Source organism: Aulostomus chinensis, chromosome 10 (assembly GCF_037954235.1).
Source record: "Aulostomus chinensis isolate RoL2024-O1b breed Wild chromosome 10, RoL_Achi_v1.0, whole genome shotgun sequence".
Classification (NCBI taxonomy): domain Eukaryota; kingdom Metazoa; phylum Chordata; class Actinopteri; order Syngnathiformes; family Aulostomidae; genus Aulostomus; species Aulostomus chinensis.
In genome coordinates this window covers 26837093-26849028 of record NC_141329.1, presented here as the reverse complement: position 1 = coordinate 26849028, position 11936 = coordinate 26837093, and the positions used below count along the sequence as shown (strand labels likewise).

Here is an 11936-nt window from a genome sequence, read left to right as displayed (position 1 = left end):
GAGTTACAGAATCCACATTTCATTTTTCAACTGCCACCATTAAAGGTGACGTTACTGTTGTCTGTCTTGGCTGCAAGCAAATGAAAAATAACAAATGCAGCAGTCTGTCTCCACTGGCTACTACTTTTTAAAAGTTTAGTAAGAGTTTCTCCTACTTTTTTTTCTTTTGAGGAGCTTATAGGTCAGCTGTTGAAACACTGACAAAACAAATACAAAAAAACAACACCAACCAAGAGCTACAGTTTCCCTTTTACCAACCTGTCTCTAAAAGTAATTTTCTTCAGTGATTACGGCAAAAAACACAGATTCCAAAAATATTTCCGCATCAGATTGAACTTCTGAGACTGGCCATTGTGCTACATTAAATTCTGGAGTCCGTGATGAGGGTTTTTTTTCTTCTTTTTTTCCCCCGATAACCTGCAGACAAAACCTATCCGTGTGGGGGGGGGGGAGCCTCCACCAGGGAGGAAAATGTAAGTCTGAATCAAATTTTCAGACTACGCAGTGATGAAACTGAGGGAAACTGAATTTCTTTCATGGTGTGCCAGAGTTTACACTGGGCTCTGACAACAGCCCGCAAACAAACAGCGGCTGATTTGATGTAATTCAGACGATCCAGTGTTCAGCCACTTACATGTGATAGTGAAGGTCACAGGAGATGACAACAGCTCTGTGTCTACATTGTGCTGAGTGCTGCACGTGAACTGAGCCTCTGAGTCCTCCTTCTCAGCAGAATACTCCAGCGTGGAGGAAGTGGTTGAGAGGCCAGTGACGGGGTCCACCTGCACCGCGGTCTGGATGGAAATCCCTTGACAGAGAGCCAACAATCCTGTCAGAAAACTCTTCCAGCTAAACAATGAATTACCAAGTTTCAGACAGCATAATTCATCACTGACGTAACAGTAGCTGTCTCAGTTAGGAAGGAAAGAAAAAATAAGAACAGTAACATTTATAAATGCCAAATGTAACCAAACTGCATTACTGAGCTTTTTTGTTGGCATTTAAAAAAATCCCAGAACAGGATGAGCACAACTCACCTTTCCCATCAGCCACCAAGGGTTTATTGTTCTTAAACCATGTGATATTTGCAGCAGGATTGGCATCTTGAGCAACACAAGTTCCAAGCTGTGGAGTAAAAAAAAAACAAAACAAAAAAAACCCATCAGAATCTGAGACACTCACCGAGAGAAATTACAGACAAGAAAAAGGCATGTCGTGAATTTCAGAATAATATTTATCTTCTAAAATTACAAAATATCAGAAGAAATTAGTTTTGTGCACCTTGCCAACTTTTGAGGACTCTGGAGTTTTCTATGCACTGGACCATGAAATGCCCAAAGCATTTCTAAAGCCTCTCAGATCCTTTGGGTGTTTTAATTGCAGTAGAGGGGATTCTGCTCTTTACCAATTCATGAGAATCACTTCAAAGAACTCATTACTACAGTAACATGGTCTCTGCTATGCCTCAGGGTACTTTAGCTCAAGTGAGGATTTCCCTTGATGGTTTACCACCTAGAAAATGTAGGCATAAGCAATGCTTATCGATAAAACCACACCTTGGTAAGTTTGCCAATCTCTATTTCCTCCGCTTTGTCAAAAATCTCCAATCCTGCAGGCGTCTCTGCAACACATAAGAAATATGTAAGTGTGCGACATATTGCTCCACATCCTGAAACGCCCCCGGTGAGCATGTACTCACTGTGGATCACCACGTTAACTGGGTATTCGGTGATGTCGGCTCCGGCTACCACCATGCACGTGTACGTGCGCTGGTCAGTTAACTTGGCAGCAGAAAGCAGCAGACTTGAGTTGGCTGCCATGCTAACACGGCTCTTATAGTCATCAGTGGCGATGATGGAGGCATTCTGGGATTTCTGCTTGACAAGCAGGTCTCCTGAATGCCCGTCTCCTTTATCCTGGACAGCAAAGCAGAGAGAAGTTGTTGTTTTTTTACTGTGACCAGTGGAAACACCGTGTTTAAGTCGCTCTGCTCAACAGTGTCACACGGAGGGAGAGATGCACGCTCAACCGCACAGCAAATGCACTCAGACTGGGTGTGGCTCAGACGAGATAAAAGGGTGTCAGACGGACATCACCATTATGAATCCATTGACCTCTATTGTCACTTACATATTTCCATTTAGTGATCAGGACATCTTCTGCTTTCACAGCTCCATTGTTGCAGGGAATCTCGAGTGTTTCCCCGTACAGGCCGATGACAGTCTCCAAACCGCTCACTGTGGAAGAGAAAAGCACGGCCACGTGATTCAATTACTTTCTCCGAGGGGCCAATATGGTCAGCTCCAGCACAGCAGGACTTTTTTCAAACCCAAATTAAAATCTGCTATGATTCCAAATGACATCAAGTCTCCCCTGCTGAACATATCTAACTGTCAATACCGCTTAGTGTTTGTTATCTAAACACATTGCAGACACTGATTTCATGCTCCCTTCGTTAAAAAAAAAAAACCTCTCCTGTCCTAAATTTCATTTAAAACATCACCATGGAGACAAAGTGCTTGAGAGGGGGATGGGAGGAGGGTGCCAGCAGAAGTGTCTCAATGGGATGAGGGGTGAGGCAGAGGGCTGCAGGAGAGGAGAGGCTGCCATGGCCTGACTGAAAATGAAGTGTTATTGTGGTTTTCCTGTTCTTTTTTCCCCCCCCGTATCCAGATTCCCATTTGAGTCCTCCAGGAGTTCAGGCTAAGGTAAATGCACGAGTGGCCGTGTGGAATTGACAGCTGAAGATTAAATATAAAACAGCTCATCAGCACTTCAGTAAATTGTAAAGAACAAAGCAAAATGCAGAACACTCCCTGCGTGACAAATACTGCCCTTGTATTTACAGGAAAATTAAGATACCTCAATATTCAGCACGCATTCAACCATCAAATTGTCAGATTATATTGATGCAAAGAGGAAACAGCTGCCAACTGCGATGCCAGGGCTGCACCGTCACTCTCCCCGTTTCAACTCACGAGCGACACACATTTAAAGCCTGATTGAACCCAAGTAAACACTTGTACTATGGTTACCATTCTCTGGGTCAGACTAACACCTGGGACCTTGACGCCGTTATTTGTATGGTTGTGATGTCAGGATGAACCAAGTTTAGAGCCTTATCCCTACTCTGTCTGCGCCGTTTGTATGCGCGCGCACACACACACACACACACACACACACACGATAAATGAATAAGTTACACACTGTCTCAACATAATATGATCCCAAACAATTTCGCTGAACTTAACTCCATCTGTCCCTCTAAAAGGTTCTAAAAAGGGTCATTAAGAACAATTAAGCTTTCATACTCTCAAGGATATCCCTCTCTAATGAGCGCGATGTGCACAACAGCTGCAAGACACAAGCAGAATATGAAATGTACACAGAGCACAACAAAAAGGCTTCAAAGAGGTGTTGGTACATCTACGGTGATGACTATAATCAGCGCTTACAGCTTCATCCACAAATTGCTTATGTGAGCATCAAAGCAAACTCGTCCAGCAAATATACAATATTTTCACCCACATAGTTACAATCCCTGAATTTCAAAAAGGCCCCGTTGACATTTAATACTGACAGCACGGGACAAAACAAACCGCGCTACATCTCAGCTGCTGACACTTCTACAAGGAGTTCTGCACCAGACGAGGATAAGCTCCGTCACTTGTCAAATATAGAACAATTACAATGCAGTGATTGCTCTCATTGTCCACGCTTTGCAGCACCTACAATCTCTTCCTCTCGCATTATTTAGCGGATTTTAAGCTCATTCGGGTTTGAGTCATGCATTGATCAGGCTTCATTAGTGATTTTGCATAGTCAAAACATCACCCAGCGTAAGAGCCAGCTTTAGATATTCGCTTTTGTTGAAGTTATATTTGATTGTCACGCAGCTAAGGCATAATGCAGCAAATGGGCAGTTTGCTCACATCCAGATTCTTTCAACTGGGTGCACATCAGTCCGATCAACCGGAAACAGTATTGCAGATGTATTTGTGGTGCGAACACAGCATGCTAATGTAGCCATCCCACACTCCCAAGCTTAATCTTTCTAATGTAAATGTAATGAAACTGTCACTCATGCTTGTACAGGCCCCAGCTAGCTGTACAGCTTTCTGGTCCGGGTCCAAGTCTGCAAACCCAGGGTGGAGAAGGCAAATGGTGCAGAGCTTTAACTACCTCTAAACACATCTTGCATCTTTGTAGATGACACGCAGTTAAATTTCACTTTGGATTCATTTTTGGGTGCCAAAAATAATCTTTCAGTGTCTGGAGTATGTACCACACTTAGATGCCAAAATACTCTCATGGTCCAGGGAACATCCAACAATTTTTCACAAACTAGTTGGCAGCCGAATCTGCACATGTTTTCCTGGTGAGCCTCCAACTATCTCAGGAGAGGGCGATGCACAACCTGCTTGGTTGCATCTCACAACTGTAAATAAGGAAACTTTGTGATATTCAGGTTAGACTGCGAACACTGCAGTGCTGCAAAGTTTATCACACTTCCTGTATGAGGCTCCCAATATTTCAAATTCAAATAGGCATTTTTTTGAATATCCAAATAAAGCTTTGCTCAGCCTCTCTGAGAAGTTAAAAAGAGTCTGAATTAAGGAAGGGGCTTCATCTGCACAGATTACACTGTTACACAATGAGAACTAATCGCACATGTTGAGTTAGAGAAGACAAAGCTGCTGCTGCTTACTGAGATAAGGTAATCCTCCAACAAAAGTAGGTGAAGAGTGTAACTCCATTTTGACAAACACATGCACACACACACATACATCTGTCTGTATGATGAAGGGCCAGAGGAATTAATAACATAATGTTAAGAATTAATGGTATTCCCCTGCATTGCATTACACATCAGTTATTCTCAAGTTTCCATTCAATAGATAAGCGAACTTTAAGTGAACTGTGGAAAATAAGAAGGTGTACAGGAGGTGTTTTACCATAAAATCTACTGCAGCAGTTTACAAGCAAAAAAAAAAAAAATTAAAAAATGGAGAGAAGTCTTGAGGAATTACTTCCATTTTAGTTGTAATGGACAGAAACAAAGAAAGTTTCACCTCGTTCCTGCATTAAAATGTCTTAATGTCTTAAATTTCATAGAATAAATGGAGCATGCGATAGGTGATAGGGACATTGTGTGATCAGCCTGTGGGAGGAGGCTAATTTTGTCCCACTTAGGTAACAGCGAGGTGGAAGTGGAATCTCTGCATGGAACACTTGGGAGAGGGGAGCAGAGAAGGCAAAAGCCTTTATTTAGTTCGCTCCTAGCCTGCTAGCATGTTTTAGCTGGCGCGGTAGCCGCGGTCTAGCCGAGCTCAGCAGCCATTTCTACCTACTTGGGAAAATAAACAAAAGGAGGAGCTTCTCAACCACCTTGGAGATCTCAGAGGTTTCAGTGGGGAATGAATGGATTTTTAACTGATCCCCAAACATCCGTGTCAGGAAACCAGGTGTCTATCTTCCTCAACATGTAATATCGAGGCAGCAGAAAAAGACAAAAAAAACTGGACAGACACACAAGTTTAAGATTTGCTTGGGCAGAGTTTGTTCAGAAAAACTGGGTTTCCATCTCTCATTTTGTGTCTGATTTTCAGACAAACATCAAAAATGTGCATCGCAATCCACTGATGGTTATCTTGGCTTGTTTTATAAAAAGGTGGGAATCTCAAGAGCGGACGCAAAAATTAGCCAATACTCTGGTGAAGATAAATGGAGTTATAGTCGGCAGGTGAGTGATGGTGACAGGAGGCAGCACCACCGGAGATACTTTCATGTTCCTGATTAAGGTGCCTTCATCCCTGTGAAGAGACACGGGGCGACAGCTCAGATATAAGCTCACCAGGGAAATCAGTTACCTCCCCACAATACTCTATACATACTGCTACCTTATGTTCTTCCTCGTGCGTGTGCGTGCACACGCGCGTGCACGTCCACATTTCTTTCAGCCGAAAAATCCAAAAGGAAAAGGAGGCCCAAACTTATTAAGTCCTGAAAATGAGGATTGTGCATTGAACAGAGATCCCATGGCGCATGTCCACAAAGACTTGATGGCAAAAAGCCTCGCTTTCGAAGCGGTTCAGTGGCGAGGAGGCATACAGGACCACTTCAACCGGATCGATAATACTTGAGGAAAGGTGAGATTCTTATAGAAAGTGGCGCTTGCCTAAAGGGGCGAAAAATCAAAGAAAACCTAACCTTCCGTGACATTCCGCTTTTCATCCTTGTCTTTCCTTTAATAATTTAAGAAGTGCTGAATTTTAAATAGCCGTTGCAAGTATCTGAGATGAGAGCAGATCTGTGATTTAATAAGCTCAATCTCTTATTATCTGCTGTCATGCTAAATAAAAGAGCTGCTGTCAGAGGAGAAGATTCCGCAAGATTACTGCGTCTACCACCAGGGTCCCCTCAGCATCCTCGTGGCTATGAGCTGACATATGAGCCGTATGGATGGTTGTTTTGTCAGCCCTCTCCGTATGTACACACCCTTAGCTCACACGTTATTGACTGCAACTGTGAGCGTGGGCCTGTACATGAATTCAGCATCAGTTAGTGGTGAAAAGTGGTCTGAACCAGCTGGCCGATGAGAGGTTTTTCATAAAGTGCACTGCTACATCCTCACTATCTCTGTCTGCCTCTCCTCAGGGAGGGAGTGTAATCATGTCACTGATGGATAACTGACAGCACACACCGGCACAAGATCCCTTTCACACTCTTTTCTGAAATCGTGGAAGTGAAAAAATCCAACACTGTCTGCACTATAATTTGCTCGGTCAGGCTTTGGGTAATTCCCTTTCCCCGTCTTTAGAGAATAAACTTGCGGACATCAGGTTTGTATTTCTGTAACGTATTGCTGGACTGCTGGGAGGAAAATACGGCCATGATGGATTTGACACTCTCCACTTTCCACACATGTAAAAAGTTTTCACGAAAAAAAAAAAAAATTCTTCTAGATGTTGAACAATGTCGCAGTGATTGGTTGCAATCGACTTGCTTCTACACTGGAGTCATTAGATTTTCCTTTCAGTCCTATAAATAAGTCACTGGCTCAAGTTATTTTCAATGTGAATAAATCTGCTGATATTATTGTTTTTATTTTTTGGTAAAATAGTTCTATTATGACTGTTTTGATTGCTTCGTCTATAAAACTTAAAGTAGAGACAACGGTCATTATAATTTCCCTCAGTTCAAAATGACATGAGGCAGCACAGCGGTCCTCCCTGTGGCCCCCCAGCAAGAAGGTTGTGGGTGGAGCCCCGGCTGCAGCACGGGGTCTTTCTGGGTGAGTCTCCATGTTCTCCCTGTTCCTGCTGGGTTCTCTCTGGTACTCCAGCTTCCTCCACAGTCCAAAGACATCAAGAGGGACCAGGTTAATCCAGACTCTAAATTGACCGTAGGCGTGGCTGGGAGAGCCAATGGTTGTCTGTCTCTATGTGTTGGCCCTGCCATGGACTGGCGACCCGTCCAGGGTGAACCCCGCCTCTTGCCCGAAAGCCTCTGGGATAGACTCCACCCCCTGCGACCCTTAACAGGAATAATGGATGGATGGAAAATGACACAGGCAAGTTTATTTTCTGACCATCAGGTATGAGATATTTAGATTGCTATGAAATATAAAAAACAGAAAACCCTTGCCACCCCCCCCCCCCCCCACACACACACACACACACACAGATGGAGCAGGTTGCCATGCAAGGTGCTAACCTACTAATAGGGAGCAATTAGGGCTTCCTTCGGTTGCTAACACTCCAGGTCCTGTCGCCCCAAAAGAAAAGCTACCAGTATCGAAACGTTTGGAAACGATAGCCCCACTGGAGGCAGAAAATATGTGACATTTCAAATGAAAATGATAAACAGCTGCAAACAGTTTCCAATTATTGCAGAAAATGAGTTTGTCTCTTGTGCTGTATCTGTGTATTTAGTACACGGCGATGCAGATATAAGTACTTTCGGACAATGTAGGACAACCGCACCAAGTCCATGATTTGTGGATCCATTTTAATTTTTTTTTTTTTTTCCACCCCTGTGTTTTGCTCACACCATCTGGACGCAGTGAGCAACCGAACACCCGGAAGATGTTGCCCTGCTACTCTTTGACCTTCAGAAGAGAGCGAGGGTCTCTTCGGGAGAACCATGTGAAAAGAGGCCCATTTGTGGACAGAGAGAGACACGGGACAAAGGTTTCATTTTCTGAGACTGTTTCCCCGCAGGCTCCATCCAGCTGACGCAGGCTTGTCTGGTCTTTTTTGTTTTTAATAAGTGATCCACTCTCTACGGATTCTTATCTCCGAGCTCCATATAAAAGAAGTCTAAAGCCCGACTCATTTATTAGCTTCATGCCAAAAAAGTCTCTGATATTGTCGGACATGGCTGTAACACTGAATAGATGCACAGCCACAGAAGTAAAAAAAAAAAAAAACAGTGGAATGAGAAACCAGCCACAAGAATAGCAGAGCAATTTATTTTCACACTTTCACACTGAGACATTATCTTCTTTGTGCAACTTAAAGGCAAGATATTACTTTGCGTCCTCCAACTTTTAATTTGTCCAATGCTGACATGACTTGTTCAGTTTCATCCTCAAGAAAAGTTTGCATATTAAAAAAAAAAAAGTAAATAGATTTACTTATTTTTAGGTTTATTTTCTAGCACTAGCGATTAGAGTGCGAGGATTTAGTGGTTTATTTAGTCACAGTGCAAGATGTCTTTGGGTTTCTGATGGTTGGATGGACAAAACAAGTAATTATGGTGGTTATTTGTCACAGTGACGCACATAATAATTGATCAAGACAATAATCAGTAGGATTTTGACAAAGAAAATAGTTCATTCAGCGTAATAGACCTTAACGTTCATCAGTAATAATTACACAACTCCACAGCAGTGCGAGAGATCACAAACATGTCACAAAACACAGAACCCTATCATATCCGAAGGCGCTGGGAGAGCTCGTGCATTCCCCAAAACGTAATCTGTTCTTCTCCTCGGTCTACGCTACAGCCCCTCCACCATGTTCAGAGACATTTAGTCTCATCGATTTTGTGTAATCCCGCTAAAAGACAAGAGAAACATCCCAGAGAGCTCGACCTCCACGGCCAGTGAGGTCACAACAACTGCACGCGATCGCTGATGTCCTGATGTTGTCGACATGTCTGAAAAGCGTGCAGTTTAATGACTGACTTTAACAATAAGAGAAGTTTACAAGCCGGAAGCAAATGAAGAATATAATCCCAGCACTTTCACAGCACTGCACTCAGCCGAGCCATGTTTGTCACCTCCAGCTAAAACAAGCCTGAGAGGTCTGAGGAGGATGGACGGCAAATGGAAAATTATGCAGAACATAAGATACGCAGCGGAGTATTATCAGTCTGAGTCGAGGAGGCATAATGGCTCCCCTCTTTCACCCCAGAAGCATGGGAGCATTTCAAGACCACTGGGCTCCCCAACCAACAAAGGCTCGGCAAACAAAACACTCAGTAAAAACAGCTCATTTTAATATCGCACGTTATTCAGGAAAATATTCATAAACACTGATGTGAACATAAGAGTTATGAATTTTTTCTTGCAAAATTTTAAAAGGACATCCATGGAGAAAAGAGAAAATAACACCTATTAGCACTCTTCACGCTCCCCCCCCCCCCCCCTCTATGTCCGTGTACATTGATCAATGAATAGACCAAATTATTCTATACTCCTCTCACTAAGATAAAACCCTCCGGGGTGAAATAAAGGCATGATTTCTGAGGAGACATGTAGATAGCTTTCCTCCCTTCAGGCGAAGAATACAATGTTCATTTACCACATCATGTGTGGTCAACAAACACCTACAGACGACAGCAGGTGGGGATGCACCCAACGCATTTCCTGCAAGCCCACGAGTCGGATTCCCACTGTTGGGTTTTCACTGAGAATGACGGCTCTATATGCCACTTCAGACTTGTCCTGACGTCGCCCGAACACCTGCACAGACCTGCCGCTGTGGTGTCAGGTTTCCGCTTGCACCTCTCGGGAAGGATTGAGAGACCAGGACAAAGCAATAGAGGAGCAGAAATGATGGAGGAAATGTTTTAGTTTGCCCTTGGGTGTTTTATGCTGGGCTTGTAATCATTTGTTGGTTCCCTAAAGACAGAGCCGGGTTCATTGTAGGTTACAAAGGCCCCCAAACCTTTTCATTACTATGAGCGATGAGGTCTTTCATGAATGCAAAATGGTCTGCTAAAGTGAGAAATTGTATTTTACACAAGAGTATATTTGAATTTGATGGGGGAGGGCTCAGTTGGAAGAGGGTGATGTCATACGCTTTCATGCATCAAACAAAATCGAGCACAACAATCTAAATTAAAACGCTACGACTGTCCAGGGCACACAAGCACAGCTGCAATCAGGCTTTCAGCTCCAGGAGGCTAGCAGTGAGTGAACAACTCCTCTTGACCCAGTACAAAAGAACTCCTTTTTTGAAGGTCTACCCACTTTTTGAATGATTCACTTTTTGGATCGCATACCAGCAATCCCTGTTGAACATTGTACTGAAATTTACAGAGAATTAACGAGAGGCTCCTTCAGATGAGAGACGGTTAAGCGTTTGCCTCCTCGTCTGTAAACCAAGTTGTTTTCCGCCGTGACGAAAGCGCCTTCGCTGCGTCCCGTTTGGCTCCCAGGTTGAATACAACGGCGGACCCGACGGAACAAGCACAGAACGCGACGGGACAGCTGGAAGGGTGAGTAAAAATCGACGTGGTGGAGGCTACTGACCTCCAACTGTATTACTGAGGTGTACAAATCCAACTAATATGTTTACATGTATTCCAAAAGTCCAGTATTACTCAACCTCTTAATTGACTTTACACTTTAATATCTTAGTTATAAACTATCGGTGTAATCCAACCAAGCCACGTGGTTCCAATGATTTAAAATCTTCCACACGTTCTGCATTTCCCCCTTCTCCTCTCGCAGTGTTGCAATTTGATGCTGAGGCTTCTTGGTGCGCACATTTTACATCTTGTTTGTCTCTACTTGTGTGATCTCCTGCAATTCCCCGAACGCCTGTTGACAGTCCCAAGAAAACAGGTGCGACCGCTTTTGCATCAGCTGTTGGTTCTTCACACAGGTTAAGAGAATAATAGCTGCGGTAACAAGCCCAGAGGAAGACACGAGACCTCCGCTACTGGTTGACTTGATGGAGATAGAAACACTTGGCCTGTGGATCTGAGGGCTTGATATTTATCCATAATGTTTCAGGAGGAAATTTACACAACGTTCCATTCTGGAGGCCAGAGGAATATCTCAACGTGCTGTCACACTGTCTCTGTTCGATCTGCTCTTCAAGGCAATAAGAAAGTCACAGAAGCAGACAAGAAAACAGTACCTCCAAAACTTTGTGCCTCGTGTCATTAGTTTTTCACTGATTTATCCTCACAGAAAACCAGCATCAGAATATCTGCGTGATTACTAACTTACAAACAAGCTTTGACACAGGATAAAAAGAGGCTGAAGACTTACAGAATACAAATAAAATCAAGAATCTCTTGCATTTTTCCCTTTGATTAGCAACTGCGTTTGACATAAGTTTTTTTAAAAAAGGAAACCATTCTGAAGTGATTTTAATAAATGATGTTCAAACTCTTTTAAATTACTGTCTCAATCTGAAGATGCGGGGAGCACAATCAAAGGGAGCATCTGGTTCTTGAAATTGTCTGGCTGTGCATCAGTGAAGCGCTTTGACTAAACAATATATCTAAAAAGGTAAAAAGTTGCGCTGATATGGAAATATTTCCATAAGGCTCAAGAGGGTACAATACACAATTTAGAAAGTTAAAAACCAATCACATGGAAAATGAAAAAGTGTCACATTATGGGTAAAATTTTCTTTCATTGTTCTTTGGGGAAGACAGATGGCAAAAGATAAAAGCATATTACTAGAAGGGTG

At 43.1% G+C, this 11936-nt stretch overlaps 1 protein-coding gene across 2 annotated transcripts in view; it reads right to left on the bottom strand.

Annotated features, from left to right (window-relative positions):
• LOC147255064 (CD166 antigen homolog A-like) overlaps positions 1-11936 on the bottom strand; it is a 37607-nt gene that overhangs the window by 10336 nt on the left and 15335 nt on the right. For both annotated transcript variants that reach the window (XM_086216721.1, XM_086216722.1), the window contains exons 2-6: positions 2131-2237; positions 1700-1916; positions 1557-1621; positions 1038-1125; positions 635-808 (exon numbers count right to left, since the gene is read on the bottom strand). In XM_086216721.1, coding sequence (XP_086072847.1) covers positions 635-808; positions 1038-1125; positions 1557-1621; positions 1700-1916; positions 2131-2237 — 651 coding nt within the window. The remainder of the gene's footprint in view (positions 1-634; positions 809-1037; positions 1126-1556; positions 1622-1699; positions 1917-2130; positions 2238-11936) is intronic.